This window comes from Symphalangus syndactylus, chromosome 11 (assembly GCF_028878055.3).
Source record: "Symphalangus syndactylus isolate Jambi chromosome 11, NHGRI_mSymSyn1-v2.1_pri, whole genome shotgun sequence".
NCBI classification, from domain to species: domain Eukaryota; kingdom Metazoa; phylum Chordata; class Mammalia; order Primates; family Hylobatidae; genus Symphalangus; species Symphalangus syndactylus.
The window spans coordinates 114350211-114373455 of record NC_072433.2 but is presented as its reverse complement, the minus strand read 5'-3'; the positions used below and the strand labels follow the sequence as shown (position 1 = coordinate 114373455).

The 23245-nt window shown below is 37.1% G+C and overlaps 1 protein-coding gene across 1 annotated transcript in view; it reads right to left on the bottom strand.

The window, feature by feature from the left end:
- The window catches only part of MEGF10 (multiple EGF like domains 10), a 175552-nt gene that overhangs the window by 80353 nt on the left and 71954 nt on the right, over window positions 1-23245 (bottom strand). The window contains exon 5 of the mRNA XM_055299182.2: window positions 8559-8651. Within this exon, the coding sequence (XP_055155157.1) occupies window positions 8559-8651 (93 nt within the window). The remainder of the gene's footprint in view (window positions 1-8558; window positions 8652-23245) is intronic.

Sequence of the window (23245 nt, the reverse complement as noted above, 5' to 3'; positions counted from 1 at the left end):
CATTTAATCCCCACAAGCCTATGAGTATAATAGATATTCTTATCCTTGTTCAAAGTATGAGGAAAGGGAGGCACAGAAACATCAAAGAAAGGAGAGCAGTTAGGAGGATAGCAATTCCATTCCATTCCAGGATGGGTGACAGAGGGTGGTGGTAGTAGTTCTTTGCCCCTCCTGAAAGTGGCGAAGAACAGTCCAAATTTTGGACTCCTTAGGAAAGGCAAAATCAGCAGTTTCTGTCTGTGACCTCTATCAAACTATCTGGATGATCCATCAGTGAAACTACCTTTGGGAACGTTCTGATGAACTGTTCAGAACCCAATCCTTCCCAGTTATCATCAGCATCCTGCCCCCAACACCAGCGAACCCAACTGATCTACTCTTATTCTTGCTGCTCCATCAACCTTATTTCTAAAGTAATTCTGACAGCGCAACAGGCCTGTTAATGACTGCAGCGAGGACTGGGCTCCAAGCATCTACTCTCCGCAGACAGCATTGATCCCACCATTGTTGCCAGTCAATAGATCTTTATGGCAGACTTTGCTAGGAAATATGTCAGCTTTTTGTGCCTTATGTTTCTGGCTCATAATATCCTTCGAATGGATTCCCCCATTCGAACATCCTGCAGGCAAAATCTTATTACTTTCTCCATGCTGTACATCATGCCTGCTTTACACAAAAGGTTATCAGTGTTCCTTACGCTGCACCTGAAAATGTTTGAGCTAGTCTTGCCTCCTAGGGATATTTTCACTACTGCCAAGTGTATTTAACCGGAATGCTATTAGTGACTCAATAAAACCCAAGTTTGGAGTTTCTAGACCAAAGTTAATTTCTATTTTTGCCTCTATGTGGTACTAATGTCAAAAGCAAAGAGCCCGAGGGTCAAGCCTTTGAAAACCATATGCTGGCTGATTTAGGACTCTACCATTTGTGCCCTATAGCTGTAGGTGAAATAGATTTCTCTATAGATGTTTGGGAAATTATAAATAGGATTATACGGATTAAGAAAACAAACGTGTTATTGCTATTCATACAAAAGGTTTAAAGAGTTTCCATCACAAAGAAAGATCTCAGGAATTGCATATACATATTGATTAAAGTAAGTCATACATAAAATCACAGAGTTGAAAAGGATCATAAATAGAATCTGCCCCAACATTCACAAGATTATGAATGAGGAAAGTCTAGATGGGTGCCAATATGATTTCATCATCTCTAATATTAATGGGCCCTCAATGTCTCTCAGAGGGTTTATTTTCATAATTGTCCAGTGTCATCCGCCCCTGTCTCCTGCTCTCATTCTCCTCACTATTGCTGACTCTTGCTACTTTCAGTAAACCTGTTTTCCAACTTCCGGAGGCCCCATACCATGGTGATTAAAGTTACTGGCTCTGAATGAGATGCAAGTTTGGCTCCATCACTTAATAGATATATAAATTCAGGCAAGTCACCTAAATGTTCTGCACCTCTGTTTCCTCATCTGTAAACTAGGAACAATAACCGCAACCATCTCATAGTATGTTATGGCCATTAAGAGAGTAATTCCTGTAAAGCTCTTATAATGATGATTGCATATCAAGTGTTCAATAAAGGTGAACTATTACTATCATCATGATCATCAATGTAATTGCCCTTCTGCCCCCTTTTATATCAGCAGACTCTCTTTCCTGCCAGTTTATCAAGAGAAGGAAGGTCATCTGATATAGACTTCCTCAGATTCTCCTCCCCATTGCCTGCCAGCACCCCTGACACCTAGAAACCTGTTTACACCTATTCTGGCCATGCTTTTCTTCCTCATTCTGTTTGGAATGGGCAGTACTCCTTGCTAATCTCTCTGTCAGTGCCCAGGATCCCATCCCATCTGCCAGCTGTCTTCTCAGGAGCCTTGTTGCCTCTATTCCGCAATCCACTCTCTCAACCTGGTCTCCAGCCTCTCCCTCTTTTCTTTCACCATCTTCTCAGCTTCTGAGTCTTTTTCACCTTAAAACATAGACAAAGACATGAAAACAAAAAACTTTTTCTTGACCTTACACTTACTTCTTACTAACTCTCTATTTCTTTGCTTCCTCTCCTTGGCTTCTCAGAGAAGTTTCTGGAAGAGTAGTCTATTGCAATCTGTTTTCTGTCCCCAACTGAAAGTGAAGGGCTGTACACTCTTAGCCCTTCTCTCCCTTGTCCACTCAGAAAATCTCTCACTACCTTATCTAACTCCATCCAGTTTCCCTCAGTCTACCTCTTCTACAGAGGCAGTTCTCTTTCTTTCACTTTATCTTTCTCCCAAGCTATGAGCTCTGTCAGAGCAGCAACCATTACTCATTTGTTCCTTTATCCCCAGCATTCAATGCAGTCCCTTGCACACAGTAATCATTCAATGAAAGTTCACAAAATGAACACACGAATGACCTTCTCAGAATCATATAGAATCATATGGTTCCTTCAGTCTAATTAAATGGAAGCTTTACTGTGCTCCAACCACATGCCAGGCACAACGGAGGCTTACAGAGATTAATAACATATGGCCTTTGCCCTCCAGGAGTTGTTTATCATCCAGTGAGGGGAAAAGAGCAATGGAGGATTGATGCATGGGCAGATAAATTTATGGGGGGAAGAACAGAGCTAGAGCAGGAAAGAGGGGAGGGAAGAAGGAGATGGGGTAAAATAGATAAATGTCTTTCACTCATAAAAGCTAGGACACGCATTAGGATGCCAGTAAAGGTAAAACATATGTGTGCTTTTTTAAAACAATAATTTAATCAAAATTAAAAAGAAGGAATATGTCTAAGCCTAGTCAAATAAATCATGATTTCATTCTGGGAGAACTAACTTTTTACAATTCTCTGACATACCTGGTTTTTTATATAGAGAATAAATTGAGACCCAGGAAAGCCAAGAACACTGACTGTTTGTCACAGGAACCCTTCCCTCAGCTGCCAAGGTAAACAGACATATCAAATCTCAAAGAGAAGCCTTTGTGAAAGTGGACATTTGAAGGTGTTTGTCAGTCCCTTAATCACCCATGTATTTTAGAAAGGAAAAAAAAGATAGCTATATATGACAGTTATCAATTGATTACCATCTGACCATTTTCGACTCCTAATGTCAATAAAACGAGTTAATCTTCTGGTTGAAGTGATTGATCCAGATTACCAAGGGAAAATTGTGTTGCTGCTGCACAGGGAGGGAAGACCTAGGTCTGGAACCCGAGGATCTTGTGGAATACCTCTTAATACTCCCATGCCAGTAATAAAGGTGGACGAGAAATGTCAACAACCAAAAAAAGGCAGGACAGGTAGGAATGCAGATCTTTCAGTAATGAAGGTTTGACCCACTCCACCAGGTAAATAACCCCAAGTAACTGAAGTTTGGGCTGAGAGTGGGAGAAATCTGGGTTGGGAAGTAGAAGACGGAAGCCATAGATATCAGTTACTGCCTTCTGACCAATTACATGAAAGACATTTGTAATAGCTCTTAATGTTTGTTATTTGTTTGTTATATGTATATGTTTATTTTTATCTGCTATTTTCTTTTTTTTCCTTTTTGTTTTATATGCTAGTTGTTGCAAGTTAACTGTAGTATCTAGGAAACAAAATATTCAGTAGAACTGTGACTTAATTTGAAAAAAATTTAATATAACCAGCAATGAATCCAATGAATGTTGGGACTTGCATCTCCTCATTTTAGAAAGAGAGTATGAGAATGTTCACTTCTAAGATGAATTGTTGTATATTAGGTGGAAATACAGGGGTTTTTTATGTATAGGAATGCAAATGTGTGTGGAGGGTGCATATAGGAGGTGGATAACCAAAGGAGTGTGCGTCAACAGATATCAATTTATTGCCTTTCAGCTCTAAATTTATACTTCATTGCCTGCTCTACAAAAATGGATATGTGCCCTCCAAATATTTTTCTATTGCCGGTTGACCAAATGTTAAGTATTTTCAATAGGGGGTGCTAGAGAGACACTGCAAAAGGAGTTTTCCATTCTACTTCCAGCGCACTCAGAGCACACAGTGCACTAGTGCTCTTGGCTCCTAAAGCACCAAGCTTCTGCAATATAAGCACAGTGCTAACAGTTGCGCCAGTACCTGGCTCCTGGAGCACCTATGGCTTTTCCAATGCCTTGTTTCTGTAGCACAAATTGCTTATCCAGAACCAAGCTCTTCCAGCAAGGACAGCTTCTCTAGCATCGCGCTCCTGCAGTACACTGTGGCTAGCAGCACCCATCAGCCAACAACTTCCCCTTTTTTGTAGCAGAGTGCTTCTGGTGAGACTTTTCCTTGAAGAGTTTTTTTCAAAGGTCCTATAAAAGTTCTAGAGGGCATATTTCCAGCAAGTTCTTCTAGGATAGTACCACAGCACCTCTCTGGATCTGAGTGAGCTGTAGCTGTGCCCTCTCCAGCAGGTCTGGATCACACCCTTAGTGGGGTTTCCTTTTTGAACATTCTATCTCCACCCTAGAGGTAGTGGTTGCTTCTTATATCCGCTATTCCTATATTCTCTAGAGATCTATTTACTTCTTACTAGCCCATCCCTCAGTACTCCAATCTCCTGTTATAGTTAGTTAATAATCTTTATATTAAACTTTCTCCTTTCCAGTTACTCTGTGTTGTAGTAGCAATGACCACACCAGCACCTAGATCTTGGTTTATAAATACCACTCTACAATAAAAGGTACCAAGGCTCCTTTGAAAAATGGTTCATTTTAGGGCTGCTGTAGGAAAAATAAAAAATGAGCCTGGAATATCTTCTAGCACCAGAAAGTAAGAAAGCACTCAAAATCAAAAAGATGAGTCATGTTAAAGGGACACAATGGGTTGGGCACGGTGGCTCACACCTGTAATCCCAGCATTTTGGGAGGCTGAGGTGGGTGGATTACCTGAGGTCAGGACTTCAAGACAAGCCTGGGCAACATGGTGAAACCCCGTCTCTGCTAAAAATACAAAAATTAGCCAGCTGTGGCAGCACATGCCTGTAAGCCCAGCTACTATGGAGGCTGAAGCATGAGAATTGCTTGAACCCAGGAGGCAGAGGTTGCAGTGAGCCAAGATCATGTCATTGCACTCCAGCCTGGGCGACAGAGCGAGACTCTGTCTAAAAAACAAAACAAAAAAAAGACACAATGGCCAAAGCTGGAATGACCTGGGCAACAAAATAAATTATGTAATACTGTTTTATAACCCAAAATGTCAAATAAATATACATGAGTCCTTAATGATATAAATAAATGTTTGAATAAATGCAGGAGAAGAAACAAATCTTCTTTACAGAAAAATTCCAAATAATATAGGCATATATTCCTGCCTCAAAGACATGGAGCTTGAGTCCTGCACTTCATCCCTGAAGGTAGGATAGACTTAGTGACTTGCTTCTACAGAGTAGAGTACAGAAAGGGGAAAATTGTAACTTTATGTGGAGAAGTCTAGCACACTACCTTAACCAAGTGATGAAGGTTAACCAAGTGATGACATCAGTGATGTCACATGGATATCATGATATGATGTGAAGAGAAAGAGCACTTCAACTCTGGTATTCTCTTCAAAACTCATAACCCATGTCTGATCATGAGAAAAGCACCAGACAAACACAGATTGGGGAACATTCTACAGGATATCTGGCCAGTTCTCCTCTAGACTATCAATTTCAAGGTCATGAAAACAAGGAAAGACTGAGAAATTGTCACAGACCAGAGAAGACAGGGGAGACATGACAGTGAAATGTAGTGTGTTGGCCTAAGCTGGAATCTGGAAGAGAAAGAGGAGGTTAGTGGAAACATTGATAAAATCCAAATAACACCTGCAGTTGATTGAATAGTAATATACTAGGGTCAGTTTCCCAGTTTTGACAAACTAATAGTAATTTAAGAAGTTAACAATGGGGGAGACTGGGTTTGAGCACACAGGAGCTCTGTACTGTCTTTGCAATTTTTCTATAAGTCTAAAAGTGTTCCAAAATAAAACCAATTTATATTTTAAAAATTTAAAAATTACTGTGGTTTCTGTCTCCTGATTGGATCTTCAGTGATACAAGGAGCCAGTCTAATTATCAAAGCAATTACATTATGGATCTAATGTCCACCATCAAATTGATGCATAACAATAACCAAAGAGGAGGGGAGATGGAAATAGAATCCTTAGAAATTAGGCCATTTAAACTCTGCTAAGTAGCATATTACTAGACAATAGATTTTGGTTCCAGAATTATCTAGTCAAGAATGAATAAAATGATACATTCCCTGATATTATGTTGATTGCCACAGACAAAACCCAGATAGCAAGACCTATATTCTGGGTTCAGCTCAGAATGTCATTTTTTTACCTGCTTAAAAAGGTATCAAAGATGTTTTTCTCAGAACACCTTTAAACATTTCAGACATCTGTTCATGTTTATTTGTGCTTTTGTTCATTATAAAGCCAAAACATGAGTTGTAAAAAATAAACTAAAAGTTGCTTCAATATCATATTTCAGTGTTAAAAGAACATCTGTTCTCAGAATTCTAGAGTCTCCATTAAACTCCAAAATAAAGCAACGGTTTATTTTCTAGAAGGTCCTAATCAGTTCTAGAGAGTCTGAGACCCATGTAGGCTTTTGTTTTGCTTACACAAACACTTCAGTCTGAGCCCTTAGCTTGAGGTAGTCTGCAATTCTTAGGAGACAAAGTATGAATACAACTGAAGTTATTCTGTAGCATTCTTGCCCTGGAATTAGTGGCAAACCACATAGTTTTAAATGACGAATACGCCCACTCTTCCCTATCCCACTAGTTTATAATAATGTTATTTTTCTTCAAGATGTCTAGGCACGACTGATTTTTAAACTGGAAAAGTTGGCCGGGCGCGGTGGCTCACGCTTGTAATCCCAGCACTTTGGGAGGCCGAGGCGGGCGGATCACAAGGTCAGGAGATCGAGACCGCGGTGAAACCTCGTCTCTACTAAAAAATACAAAAAAATTAGCCGGGCATGGTGGCGGGCGCCTGTAGTCCCAGCTACTCGGAGAGGCTGAGGCAGGAGAATGGCGTGAACCCGGGAGGCGGAGCTTGCAGTGAGCCGAGATTGCGCCACTGCACTCCAGCCGGGCAACAGAGCGAGACTCCGTCTCAAGAAAAAATAAAAAATAAAAAATAAATAAACTGGAAAAGTTAATGAAAGCAACATCACATTTGAGGTCAGTCGGCCAAAAAAATGGACATGAGCCAGATCCCACATCCCAAATATTTTGCCTTAATGGCGTGTGAACAAAATGCCCACTCTCCTGATTTCCAATAGAAGCAAAACAAAACCCTGCAAGACAGTTTTCCCCTGGAATTGAGAAGCCTGTCAGAGGCAGAAAGACACACACACACACACACACACACACACACACACACACACACACTCTCCCAGTCCCTGTTTAAGGTACAGTAAAAAGGCTCTTTCACACCAAGTGTTCTGTGCACAGACAGCACAAGGGCCTCCCCTGGAGAAGCTGCTTCAAGGAGAGCCAAGAGATCACAAGTCCGAAACAAGTAGTCCTAGCAAGATAAAGAATCATCTCCCCAATTCCAAAATAAGCAAGTAAAAATTTTTAAAATCAGCTTATTGAAATAAGTCCATTCAGACTAATTTCAAAAAATTACTTGGTGGCAACAAAGAGAAATGTGTGCTCTCATGCGAACTTGCTAACTTTTTTAAACGATTGCTTCCTTTTTCAAAATGTAATGTTTCACGCATTACAATTTAGTTGCACTTTAATTCCTTCTCACGTTTCTCAAGGCGAAAAAAGAAGTATAAAGGAAAAGGAAGTGGATGCAATTATGTGTACAGCAACAAGTTAGCCAGAAGATTTTGGTTTAAACTGTTAAATTTAGAAAAGCAACTGTATTACATGACATTCCATGATATAATCTTCATGATAATGAATATGAAATGTTACGTGTAGACTGCTTGTAGTCCAAAATACCATCATTTTAGAATTCTAATTCTAACATAATGGAGACAAATTATATACTATGTTAGGAATTGATTTAACAAGTACCAAAATGTTCATGAATTTTCATTTATTACAGGTAAGTCTCCCTAAAGTTATCTGAACAAGTACTCATTATTTGCATCTCAGAATTCAGAGACAAAAAGATATGTTAGCATCAAAAATGCCAATTTCACTTCTGAGTTAAAAATGAACAGGTGGTAAATTTTAATCTTAGAGAAATTTCTTAGAGAAATCAACAGGTAAAAACAGAAGTTAGGATACAATAGCTGTGTTACCACAACTGCCTTACTGAGGTAAGGAATCTAAATTGTGGACCCTACTCTAGAAAATGCATTCATATCCACAGAAGTATGAGCTGTTGTATGATTGTTGAAATTTCCTTCTTTCCAAGAACTTTTCTTTATACTTAATTAACAAATAATGTATATGTACATGTACAGATTTAAAAGAAACTGTATGACTGAGTTGGATGTGGCATTCACACTATGCTCTGTGTAGGGATGAAGAGGGAAAGCATGGCTCAGGGTTATCTGCAGACAAGGAGGCCCTTACAGCAAAAACATCCCGAGACAGACAACAGCAGGTGGAAACTTACCACTGGAGCAGTTGGTCCCTCCCCAGCCAGGCTCACACTGACAGGTGTTTGGAGCAATACAGCGACCATGGACACATTTATCAGCACAGTGGGCTGTCAGAGAGAAAATCAATCAAATAAAGAAAGTTGGCACAAGAAAAAAAAAGCCAACAACACAGCTGTTGCACATCCAAGTCTCAAGTATCACTTAAAAACAACATGCATGCTTGATAATTTTCTTCAGTCCATTCCTCAGCCCTCTTACAGTCTGCTGTAGGACCAAACAATTCCCCTTCTTATTTTGGTATCACCAAATAAATCCCATCATTTCTACTATTCTATTCTACTTCATGCTAAATTAGAAAAGAAGTTTCAAGGAAAATTGCCTAATTCACTCTTTAAAAAAATTATCAGTGAGTATCAAATATTCCTTTTTGTTTCAGAAGAAGCCTATAAAGAGAAACAAACCATAAAGCAAGATATCAGGGCCTCAGAGTGACAGAGTAGATGGGGAGTATTATGATTATGTATTATGATTTTTTTTACATAATACATTCACCAGAAACAATAGTCACACTTCTTTGTGAACACATTGTTCACAACTATGACACAGCAGAATTGCTTGCTCTTTTTCTGTTGAGGAGAATATTTGAAAAATGCCACCCAGGTCTTTGGGAAACAGTAAATCTCAATCCTCTTTCATTAGTAAATATCTTAGGTGTACTCAACCCTTGGAGACAAAAGGGGCATCACTGCAAACATGAGTGAATGGACAGTCTGATGATTTCCAAAATAGGCATTAAAATATGCTGTGCCAAATCTTAGCATTATCATCAACCTTAGTACCATGCACATTGGTTAAACATTCTTTACAATATCTGAATATACACATAATTGTGAGAATGACTTAAAGGGTTTGGGGTTCAGATATTCTAAAATTTTATTTAAGGGTGGGATGAGGTGCTCTGTACTTTAGAGATGCATTTTATTAGTGTATGTCTTATTACAAAAGACTTACTGTTCAAATATATAAAACACCAAAAAGTAAAATAAGCCTTATCTCCAGTAGCTCAAACTGGTAATATTTTTGTGGATGTAGAACCTTCAGAAATTTTTTTTCCTACATATTTTTCTCCTCAAAAAAAATAGAATCATACTTTTCAATGTGCTTTTCCACTTAACATAATGGCAATAATATTTCCATGTCATTAATATTAATACATGTGATTTATGCACTAAGTGTATATTTAATATGTGTGTATATATGTATATACACACGTGTGCACACACTCACAATGCATATATACTGCTGAACCAAAAATGACTACTTCTAAGGTCTTGATCATAAGATTTAGAGATGAAGATATATAAGGGAGGGCATTTTAGGTGAAGAGAAAGCAAAAGCAACAGCTAAAAGGAAAAACAAATGAAATAAGTTCTGTTGGGTGCAGTGTTTGGGGCAATAGCTTTGCAAGGTAGAGAGAGAGACCCTGAAAACCAAATTAAGGTGTTGGGGCTTTATTCTGATAATTCACTAGGATCAGTTTAATGAAAAGTACACATTTGTTATAAGAAACCAACAGGCAGAGGACACCACAGTGAAATAAAGTGGCCATAAATTTTGGAAAACACAAGCTCTCTTGCTATCATCAGAATAACTCTTTAGCACCTAGGCGATTTAGTGAGGAATACCAGGACTGGTGAGCTTGGGACCCTGGTCCAGGGTAGAGTTTTCTGATACTAGAGTTTGAAGGAAGTGCTTAGCAAGCTCATAATATTTGAGTCAGACAATTACATATTTCATTGCAATTAAAAGCAGAACTTGCCTGTAACATATGAACACACTGGCCCTGCATTATTTTGATTTTTGCTGCCAAATTAAGTCAGTATGTGCCAACTTCAGGGTTCAGTGTCTGCTTCCACCTCTAGGTATGTGTTTGAACTTGTAGATGTCATTCATTTGTAAACACAAGGTACTGTTCTTTTGTTAAAATTTAGATATGTACATACCTAAACCCAGCAAACTACCATACTTGAGTGTGGGAAGTTCAACTAAATGTCACAGTAAGCTTGAGTCTAACAGTGCAGGGTATGCTCTGGATGCTATCTCACACTGTGTTAAACGGCAGCATGGGTACAGGAGACTCTTCCACCAGTGAGAGCTCTGGCACCCACTGTAAATATGTCAACACAAGAGGGTTTTGCCTCCCACTTGTCTTAGGTACTGATAGCATCTATGTTTGCAGCTATTACAGTGAACAGCCTTCAGACCCAAGTTTACCAATTCTCCTTCTTCAACATAGTAAAGCTACTAAAATTCTGTTTGAATATTTCCAGAAGTTTTAAAAATTAGATACTTTTTGCCTTTAATGTGAAACAAGATTTCTTTGACCCTGTGCATTTAAACCAAAACACAGAAATTGAATGTGGTGGCTGATGAAAGGAAGTATTCTCCATATTCTTGAATTTCAGACTTTTGTGTTTAATAGTGTAGCTCTCACCAATTAACTTCACACTAAAGAAATGTTATAAATGTTCATTTATATGGTAAATTTATATTAATACTACTTAAATTGTTTTTATATCTTGGGCATCTATGTAAGATTTTATTTAACAAAAAGATTAATATTACCATTTGAGAATTTGAAAACTTCTGGGTGCTCAAAAACCTGGATTCCATCAGAGCAACCTAGAGTTTTGTATTCATCTAGCAAGAAGCTGGCTATGAGGGGAGAATATTTCCAGTATTCTATGGACAGGTCTCAATTTACTGCTCTCCCTTTCTTCTCTATCCTTTCATCTTTTTCACTTTTTATCTTCATTTTCACTTTTTACCACTGGTCTTTCTCTCCCACACAGTACTTATTTGATATACACCATAGAAGCTGGAGATTAAAATTTGGTTTTAATTATAGTTGTGTTGACTCTTGACTCCAGGGTGACACCAATTGAGTTCCACCTGAACCAACCGGTAAGAAAGGTAAGATTGAGCAAGCCAGCCTAGCACCTTGCTCTAATATCAAGATAACTTATTAGAATGGGTAAATAAACGCATGACAAGTTAAGCATATATTCCAGAGAAGTAAGAATCAGAATTGCATATGGTTGGATCTCAATCCATTGTTTTTTTGTTGCTTTTATTTTGTTAACTCCGAAAAAGATAATAAGTAAATTTCTAAGGGCAGAATCAAAGGAGACCTGCTTCAGAATGCTTTGAGATTGCTAGATAATCACACAATGTTCTTATGTGTGATTCCTGATAGTGCAAGCTTTGTGTTTTATGAAATGAATTCCAAGAAGTTCAGTCAATTGTAATAATTTTTTTAAAAAATCCGTGATGGTAATTTTAAAATATCGATTACATTTATGAAAACCTTGAGCTAACATTTGGCCAAAGTCTGAAACAAAATGTGGATGCGTCATTAGCAGAAAACAAATTAGCCTATAAGTTAATTAGGAATTGGAAGGGGGAATCTGCTTCCCTAATGATTTCTTTTTTCTTAATTAAAGCTAAAGCCAATAGAATCACCCCGGAGCATTGATACCTAAAGGCAAATAATGATCTAAATGATGAGAAATATTGTTGGGATGGAGTCTAAAAGGAAAGAACACAAAATCCTACTTCCATGATGGAGAATCTTTACACATTAGACTCCCTTATACAAGTGCCATCTCTGCTCCATGCCCTTTTCCACCATTTCTGGCTGTCCACATCCAGCAACAAACGTCGTCAAAGATAGAAAACAGCAAAGGGAAAGCAACAGAGGAAGGGCAGAATAAGCTATAGAACTCTCTTTATTCTCTGATGTCCCAACTCACCAAGGTGCAGAAACACTGACTATGGCACATTCATGACACAGACTCCCACACCACCACCAAGAGATTAGCTGAGCTCAATTACTACATTGGTCTTACCTCCCCTATTCAGCTTCAGATGCCACCTACTCTGGGTGCTGCTTCTATAACTAACATGCTCCACATGAAAAACCAATGTAGGTTAAAGACATTAATTGTTCATGTAGAAAACCCCAAAATGAACTAGAAAAGAAAAAAGGGAACAGAGGTCCACTTAGCAGATGTTCAGTAGCGGAGATATAAAGAATAGGTACAAAGGACCCATTATAAGTGTGGCTGTCCCATGAATGGGAATAGATATTTTATTCCCTACCCACGTCCTTTCTTCTTATTTTTAAAAGGGCAATTAAAACTAGAATAACCTAAGCAAAGATAATCTATCCAATATGATTTCTTTTCTGCACCGATCTTTAAGAAAATCATTAAAGATCGTATTCTGAGTCCGAATCTTTTTTAGAGGCCAGATATAAGCTGAATCTCAACCTACTCTCAGTATGCTCCTTCAGACACAACAAGCTGCGCGGGGCAGCCAAGACGTCTTTTCCCTCAAGAACTAGGAAGCAAGAGACACTGATGAGAAGAACAGGCCATGTCTTTGAAACGAAAGCTGTGGACAGTCTGTCTGCCTGATGGACAGGTGGGCACTGACATGATGACCCTGGAATCTTCTCTAATTAGGCTCCTGTTTCAGTCTCAGTTCCTAAATCCATTTAAATCCCATTACCAATGACATGGACCTCATTCCTTTTACTTGTAAATACTTGGCTTTAATACTGAGAGCCATTAACTATACTCAATAGTTTTTCTTCTGCCACATACAATTCCCTTTGGATTTTCACCTAGGGATGTCAAAAAAGTGAAAGGAGGAGTAGAAAGACTAAAGACTTCATTATAAACCAATTATATCTCTAAAGACAGTATATACCATTGTCTTAAAGAATATATTTATTTAAATTAATATGGAAAATGTTTCCAGAATCAAAATAGTTTTTTAAAACAATTATCCAGTAGAAACACAAACCTTCCAGCTAACCTATCTGTCACCAGAAGTTCCTTTTATTCTGATGCTATGAGCAAAGAGTGTAAGTCACAAATCTTATTTTCTCCATTTATTCGGTGAGTTGCTACAGAGGAATATAGTTTTAGAGTTAAAGGTGCCTTTACTGAGCATCATTCCTGCATTTTTCAGACAAGAAAACAGATCAGGAAAATGGGTAATTTCCCCAATATTCATAGTTGGTATTAAAGACAGAAATAGGATTAAACCCTGGTCCCTGACTCCCAGTGGACCAAAACATAAGATGGATTTTAATGGGAGCGAGAGGGAGCAGGGGTGAAAAGAATGGTAGAGGGTGTTCTGGGTCAGATACCACGGCAGGTGTAGTAGATGGCCAGCAGTCAGGAGTCAGAAGATTCGAAGGAGGAAGGAGAAAGAAGCACACAGAGAGTTGACTTCCAAGATAAACCTTATCTTCCCCACACTTTTATCTGAGGACAATTACATGCAAAGTCCTTACAAAATCTAATTGCTACTACAAGTGCACAGGAATCATTTTGCTTTCATATTTCCAAACATTATATTGCAGCATACCCTTTTGTGTTTGCTTATAAAAAGGAAAGGGAATTCTCTTTTTCTTCAGTTTAATATGTACTGATGCCCTAGGTACATTGATAGGCACTACTGTGTATATTAAGATGGCAGACTGGGAACTCTTAGTCTGTAAAGGAAATCTGATGATGTAGATCCATCAAACTCAATAAATGTGGAGTAGAATCCAGGGATAATAAGAGAGGTTTCAGAAAAATACTGTGAGAGCATATTGAATGATTCAATTTATTTGAAATGTCCAAATGGACAATTCCATATGGATAGACAGGATATTAGTTGGTTGTCTAGGGCTGTGGGTTGATGTTGGTTGATGGGTAATAGGTACAGGGGTTGTACTGAGATGATGAAAATGTTCAAAACTTGATTATGTGATGGCTGTACAACTTTGTGAATATACTAAAAATGGTTGAATTGTACACTTTAAATGGTTGAATTGTATGGTATGTGAATTACTTCTCGACAAAACTGTTATAACAATACTGTGGGGACTGTGGAAGCAGTTAATTCCAACTGGGGTGAAATCAAAAGGATCTCATGAAAGATAAAACATCTGAGCTGAAAAAGTAGTATCTTTGAAATAATGTTGCAGGGAGGAGTGCCCAAAAACAGCTGCTTCACACACCTTTTTCCTTGCATCCCATCCCTAAAGTTGCATAACTTTTTGCTTGGGGTCAAGGGCTCTTACCCCACAGCCACCAGTGGTCCACATGTGTGATGTCCGTAAATGGCTGATCAGTGGTGGAAAGAGCTTGAGAACACTAGGAACCTAGACGTTTGCACTTAGTAAATGTAATAATAATAATGCAAAAACTCTGTATCTATAAGTCTTTTCTCTCTATTCCTTATAGGGTTTTCATGTCATTTAAGGGCAAGTACAAAGAGCTATTACTGGCAGTATCTTTGGCAGACATTGCCAATTGTATACCCAATGTCTATTCTTCCTTCAACCCTTATTAACAGACTCTTATTTGTACCAGGGCCAGCAGTGATGTCAGCAATAAACTACATTTATTGGCCTTCTTTCTAGATTGAAATGCCCATGTGGAAAACAGTTTCAAGAGACAGATTCAGGTGGTAAGTGCAACTCCCCTTCTCTTTCTCCTTCCTGCTGCCTGGTGTGTAGACATGGCTGAATCTGCAAAAAGCACCAGGCAACTCCGAGGGAAGGACCAAGAGAATCATGGAACCCTTCACTCTGAATTCTTTGCATGGATAAATAAGTGCCATAAACCACCCACCTCCAGACTTATGACATGAGGATCCTTATTATGTATATGTTTCTATTTTTCAGATCTCTATTTATTGCAGCAAAACATGATTTGTAACTAATACACTGCTCTTTTGAACGATCTTTCAGGTGAGTCAGTTACTAAATTAAATAAAAATCTATACTAGCAGAAAAATGGACGACCCATCTATATAAGGAGGAGATACAAGAACTCAGAACTTCTGCCATACATTTTAAGTAAAGGTGTCACGACCTAGTCCAAGTGGGAAGACCAAAAGATATGAGGGGAATTAGAAATCTGGCCATTAGATACATACCTCATTCTCTCCCTGAAGCATCATTTTGCCTCAAATTACAATGTGAGAAGAGTTAAGTGTGGATACTATAAACCCCAAAACAACCACGAAAACAATACAACTAAGAGTTATAGCTAGTAAGCCAATGAAGAAGATAAAATAGAATTATAAAAAATATTCAACTTAAAATGAAAGTATAAAAGAGAAAAATGAGAACAAAAAACAGATAGGACAAGCAGAAATCAAATCTAACTATATCAATAATCATATTAACCGTAAATGGTCTAATATCTAAATTAAAAGACAGAGATTAACAGCTTGGATTAAAAATGTAAGACCTAACAATATGCTGCTTATAAGTACAAGAAACACACTTGATAAAAACGCAAATATTTGGCTGGGTGCGGTGGGTCATGCCTGTAACATGCCTGTAATCCTAGCACTTTGGGAGGCTGAGGCGGGCGTATCACGAGGTCAGGAGATCGAGACCATCCTGGCAAACATGGTGAAACCTCGTCTCTACTAAAAATACAAAAAAAATAACTAGGCGTGGTGGCAGGCACCTGTAGTCCCAGCTACTCGGGAGGCAAGAGAATGATGTGAACCTGGGAGGCGGAGCTTGCAGTGAGCCGAGATCGTGCCACTGAACTCCAGTCTGGGTGACAGACCAAGACTCCGTCTCAAAAAAAAAAAAAAAAAAAAAATTTTTAAAGTAAAGGTATGTAAAAAAAAAAAACAAAACCATACTAACGCTAATCAAAAGAAAGCTGGAGTAGCTATATTAATATCAAATGAAGATTTCAGAACAAAGACTATTCTTAGAGATAATGAAGGTCACTTTATAATGATAACATGTTCAATTCATTACAATGAAATAATAATCCTAAACATTTATGCATCTAATAACAGTTTCAAAAACAGCAATGAAAAAGATACAATTAAAGCAGATTTGAATAACTAGTCTTAATAATTGATAGAACAATTAAAAAGAAAATAAGAAAAGATATAGTAGATTTGAAACTGAAAACCAACTTCATGTAATTAATATTTATAGTACGCTCCACCCAATAACAGCAGAATATATTTGCTTTTCAAGAACATACAGAACAATAATCAAGTTATATCATATTCTATGAAACAAATCTCAATCAATGTTAAAAGATTCAGTGCATACAAAGCAGTTTTCTAACCACAAGGAAATTTAGTTAGAAATCAGTAACAGCAAGATATCTGGAAAATCCTTCTAAATATTTGGAACTGAATAACATACTTCTAAATAACTCAAAGTCAATGAAGAAATCAAAAGATATATTAATCAGAAAGTATTTTAAAGTAAATGAAAACAAAATCACAACATGTCAAAATTGTCAAATGCTCTTAAAGCAGCACATAGAGGAAATTTTATAGCACCAAATGCCTACATTATGAAAGAAGAAAAGTCTGAAATTATCTCACCTTCCACCTTAAGAAACTAGAAAATAAAGATCAAATTAAACCCCAATGAAAGGGAGAGTAAAAGAAATAATAAAAATCAAAGCTGAAATCAATAAAATAAAAAACAGAAAAGCAAAAGAGAAAATCAACAAAAGTAAAACCTAGCTCTTTGAGAAGATCAGCAAAATGGATCAACTTCTAACCATACTTATCAGGAAAAAAAGAGAGAAAACACAAATTACTGGTATTAGAAATGAGAGAAGTGATATCACTATAAAATCTATAGATTTTTTTAAAGGTAAATGTTAATAAAAACTTTATGCCAATAAATTTGATAACCTAGATGAAATGAAGAAACTGCTAAAGCTTATTCAAGTAGAAATAAATAATCTGAATGGACCTATATATTTTAAAGCAATTAAATTATAGTTAAAAGCTTTCCCATTTTAAAAAACCTCCAATTCCAGATGGTTTCAATGATGAATTATACCAAACATTAAAAGAAGAAATAATACCAATTCTAAAAAAAACTTATTCCAGAAAATTGAAGGCCAGAGACTACTTCCCAGCTTCCCAACTGTGAGGCCAAAATTACCTTAACACTAAAACCAGAGACATTTGCAGTAAGAAAGAAACAAACTACAAACAAGTATCACTCACATAGGTGCAAAGATTCTAAACAAAATTTTAGTGAATTTTGTGAAATTTAGTGAATTACATCCAACAATATGTAAAAGAATTAAACTTTATGACCATGTGAGGTTTGTTCCAACATATATACATATATACATATGCATATACATACATATATACATATGCATATATATATACACATATACATATGCATATATATACATATATATGCATATATATACACACATATACATATGCATATATATACACACATATACATATGCATATATATACACACATATACATATGCATATATATACACACACACACATATATAGTTCCTTTATATATATATAACCTATATATATAGTTCCTTCATATATATATATATATATATATATATATATATATATAACCTAAGTAGACCTGAATGATAAAATAATCACATATATGGTTATTTCAAAAGATGCCTGCATTTAGCAAGCATTTAGAAAAATATATTTATTCCTAACAAAAAATTTCTGCAAACTGGAAACAGAGGGAGTTTCCTCAATCTGATAAAGGGCAAATATGTAAAACCTACTACTAACACAGTCAATGGTAAAAGAATGAAATGCTTTCCTCTAAGATTAACAACAGAACAAGGATTCTTGCTCTTACAATTTCTATTCAGCATGGTACTGGGGGTTCTAGCAAGTGTAATAAGGCAAGGAAAAGAAATAAAGCTTATATAGATTGGGAAGGAAGAAGTAAAACTGCCTTAATTTACAGACTATGTAAATATATGTATTTATTTAGAAAATCTAATGGAATCTACAAAAAAACTACTAAAAAAAGAGCACTTAACAAAATTACAGGTAAAAGTCGCTATGCAAAACCTCAATTATATTTCTATTTATTAGCAACAATCAGAAATTGAATAGCCATTTACAATAACATCAAAAAATGTGAAATACTTAAGGACAAATCAAGCCAAAGACGTGAAGGACCTGTACACTAAAAACCAACAACATTGTTGAGAGAAAGTAAAGAAGAATTGAACAAAACTGCCAATCAATTTGATCTATTTGACATTTATAGAACACTCTACCCAATAACAGCACAATATACACATTATCTTAAATAGTGAGACAGCACTTGTTTGTGAGTCAGATGACTCTATTAATAAGATATTGATTCTCCTCCAATAGTTGTATAGATTCAAAGCAATACCAAACATTTCCAGATTTTGGCTATTTCAAACAAAGTATCTCTGAACACTTGTGTACAACTACCAAGTGGTTCAGCCATTCAACTCCAGGTATTACCCAAGAGAAATGAAAGCATATTTATGCCCACACAAAGATGTGTACATAAGTTTTCAGAGAAGTTTTATGTGTAATTGTCAAAAACTGGAAAAAATCCAAAAGTGCTAAGCATATGAAAGTATAAATTGTGGTGTAGCTGTACAATAGAATCCTACTCAGCAATAAAAGGGAATGAGCTAACAGTGCATAGGGCAATGTCATAAATCTCAAAATGATTATGATGAGTGAAAGAAATCAGATATAAAAGCGAGCATACTCTATGAGTCCACTTATATAAAGCTCTAGAAAATACCAAGTAATCTAGAGTGACAAAGCTGATCAGTGGTTGCCTGAGCAGGGAGGGGTGGATAGGAGAAATTACAAAAGGGTATGAGGAAACATTCGTATGTGATGTATAGGTTCACTATCATGATTGAGGTGAGGGTTTAAGGGTTGTGTACATATGTCAATATTTATCAAATTGTACCTTTTAAAATGTGCAGCTTATTGTATGTCAATTTTACCTCCATAAAGCTGTTTAAACAACGAAAAAAACCCTAGAGTATGAGGAGAACTTTTAGAGAGAGGCAAAGAGCCCTCTCTCCATAGAGAAAAAAAAAATCTGAGCTAACACTCAAATCCTCTATGTACATACTATTCAATTTTACAAAGAGGCTGTCATCACTGGAGGGTAGAGCTCTTTAAATGCCTATGAAGGTATTGGCTTTAGACCCTCCCAATAAATATTTATTTGGGGAACTGCTAATACTAAAAAATGACAATGCAATGTTCTACTAAGCTTTTCCTCTACAAAGTAATTGACTTATACAGAAAAAAAAAAAAAAAAAAAAAACAGCTTGTGTTGAAATAGTCTATTGTAATGGATCCCACACAAGGGATTGAAATACCATCTGTGGAGCACATAATCCTATTCATTTATTTGAAAACAGAAAGAATTTTTAGCTTAATTCCACACTTACATAGGCATTATCTGTTCTGGCCACAACTCTCACAGTGTGTCTCTATAGGTTGAGTCAGATTTAAGTAACGTAAGTAACATGAGCTTAATGGACTATAACATCAAAATGTTAACCAGTACTGGAATAAACTCTAGTTTTCCTGAGCACAAATTCCTAACAACTGAACCTACAACAGGTCTGATGATACAACTGCAAATTGATTCAATTTGAGAAGGATTTCAAAAATGTCAGCATATTGTTTAGGGAAGAAATCAGAAGGAAGGTACCTTGATTTGGGACAAATTATTTACCAGCTGGTCCTGCCGTGTCTGTGTCTGTGAGGAAAGCATGACGATTCTATGCACAGGAAGTGCCATCCCAGCCTCTTCTGTTTTTAGAATGGCATTTGTCTTGGCCTGACCACTCTCTATGGAGCCATCAAATTCTTTTACAAATATTGTTTCCCACAGCATGTTTTCCACCACATGGCATTTCCCCTGGTCTGCCCTATTTCGTCTTGCTGTCATTTTGCTTCCGGTTATCTAATACATCTGAATCACATGTGAATAATAAAGGCCAGCCCTAGAGAAAGTTAATAGGGCCATGGAAGTCAGAATTAGAGTACCACTTTTCCCACTCTGTTTCTTTTGCCCCTTCTCCCTCCTTAGTGGTGGTGCCTGGACATTTCCTCTAGAACCCTGGTGCCCTCGTGTTCTTTCCAGTCTCTTTCCCTGTCTACACCAGCTTGAGGATAAATGGAGTCAACGACTAATAACAACAGCTGAGATTATTTCCCTTGTCAGGAACATTTGCATTTCGGTATGAAAGTCTTAATTCGAATGTATAAATCAAGCAGTTAGAATTTCTTCAAAAGGAGAAGGGTTACAGTTTCAAGAGAAAGCTGGCAGCAGAACCTTTGCTATGAGAATGCCCCAAAACCAGGGAATACAAACTCAAATGCCTTCAGAGGCCACATGGATAAATTAAAGAACTATTACAAATCAGGTTAGACCTGGGGAAACTCAGGGAGCACTCGCTTATCCAAAGGGGGATGCTTCTCTTCAGTTTCTTGTCTGTTGCCACATAGGAATATCAAGCCAGTGTTACCAATAGCCTGATTTCTCCATGGAAGATGAAAGTCTCAAGTTTTAAGTTAAAATTGTTTAAAATATAAAATTACATGGGCCCTAAAACCCCTACAATTATGCATCAGATCATCCAGCCCCTGCTAAGTGATGGTCCTAAAAGAACACAGAATAAAGGGATTTTAAGTTCTTAGATGGGTTGCTTTTTTTTTTCTTTCTTCCTTTTTTTTAAATTTTATTTATTTATTTATTTATTTATTTATTTATTTTGAGGCAGGGTCTTGCTCTGTCACCTATCCTGGAGTGCAGTGGCACAATCTCAGCTCACTGTAACCTCTACCTCCCAGGCTGAAGTGATCCTCCCACCTCAGTCTCCCTTTTGTCTTCATTTCACTTTTTTGACCCTGTATCAACTGCCCGCCCAATCTATCATTTATATAGCTGTTTTGATTCTTTTCTTTCTCTCTACCCTATTAACTGATCATATAGTTATTTTGAATTTCACATCAGGAGCCACTTTATATGCATACTTATTGACAACTCTACTTTTGGTGAACAACTCTTTGTCATAAAATACCTCTGTTGATAATAGTTCAAAATTTGGGGGAGAGGCCCAGAAGAAGTTGTCCCTATCAATGAGGCAGTAAAATATGCATCTTCTCCATGCCATAGCAAAGGTAAGGAAGTATCTATTATAGCCTTCCAGCCTCAACTAAAGCTTTCCCTTTCTTGAGTTGTTAGAACAGATAATATAATTGTCCTTAGAAGAAATTACAGGTCCAAAGAGTCTCAAATAAATTATAAATATTTAAAATTACCCAGTCTATGTTTATAGAAAACAAAATCCCTCAAAGCAGTGTTTTCCAAGTAAGTAGATTCTGAGAACTATTTCTTCCATCATGTTCTTGGGGAAAGAAAAGGGAAGAGGGTATAGGGAGTAAGGAATTCCATGGTCAAAAAAGTTTGAGACATGCCTTTACTGCAGGCATTCCCAGAGCCTTTAATAGGCTGAGGCAAATCTTCAAGAAAGGGGATCCAACATACTGCATTTCCCAAACTAATTGAATAATGCAACAGTGAATTCTGCAGGATGAGTATTCCATATCTCACACTAGAGGGATTCAACTATAGATAGTGCCTAGGATCCAAGTTTCTGGAAACCTATTCTCCTCCCTGGATCAACAAGTACATTTCATTCATGGTGGCATATTTCCTTTTATGTCCCTCAATTTCGTGCTAAGTACAATAAATTAACTTAGCTATTGTTTTTTAGCTTAAATCTCCATTACTTTGACGGCCATATCTTTAAACTTGCCATAACCACTTTTGCCCTTCCAACATGGCCAGCCGGTCAGGGAGGCCCACCTTGAGCTAATAGTGCCTTCTGTCACTTGAATCAAGAAGTCTGAGTTTCTCTGTCTTAACTCTCTTGGAGCTCTCTGATTTTCTTCCGGCCTTTTTTAGAATTGGTTATCAATAAACAAAATAGGTCTGGACCTTGGGATATTAATACAACCGAAGGAAAGAAGAATGTCAGTGCAGCATTGATTCTACCAGCGCATCAATCTCTCCCTCCTTTAGCATCTCTGTGTGTGGCCCAGATGGATGCACTAGGTTTACCACTGGATTATCTGTAAAAGCGCTGGCAGTCGCTATCCCAGACTAAAAACATGCAAGTTCTGTCACCACCTGGTCATGTCAATGTTTTGTGGTTGGTCACTTAGATCAAACTGTGTTTTTTCTATTATTTTTAAATTACTTTGCCCTGAAAAGATTTGAACCATAGTACAATAAAAATTGCTTCTCAGTTCCCGGCTTTTATTTTAGCCATTTTCTATCCCTGCAAGGGGATTGCATAAATTATTAGGCCTGTAAAAATTCTACCTGTCCTGCAAAGACTGCAACTTCAGGAACTAATTTTCTAGAGATAAGGCAAGGATTTTTTCATTATTTCCTTTTGACCCTGTCTCCATAGGACTCTAAAGTCAGGCTTTCTCAAGCAAAAAAAAAAAAAAAATAGGCAGCAGACATGATCTCCTTCTGTTTAGATTAAGGCTATCTTGAATTTATAGTAGGTTTTTTAAAAATTAAATTCTTAGTTTCTATTTATAAAATCCTAAACACTGAGCAAGGATTGTCAATCAGTAAAGCAACAAAGGTTTCTCGTGTTATTTATTAGATTTCCTATCTTCCCTGCTAGCAGAGACCAATGACCCAAACTGGAAAACAGAAGTTTAGGTTCCGATAGATGTGTGGGAAAATTGGAATTTCTGCTGGCACGGTATGTGGACAAAAGGCCTTCCCTTGTATTTACTGGTAGGTT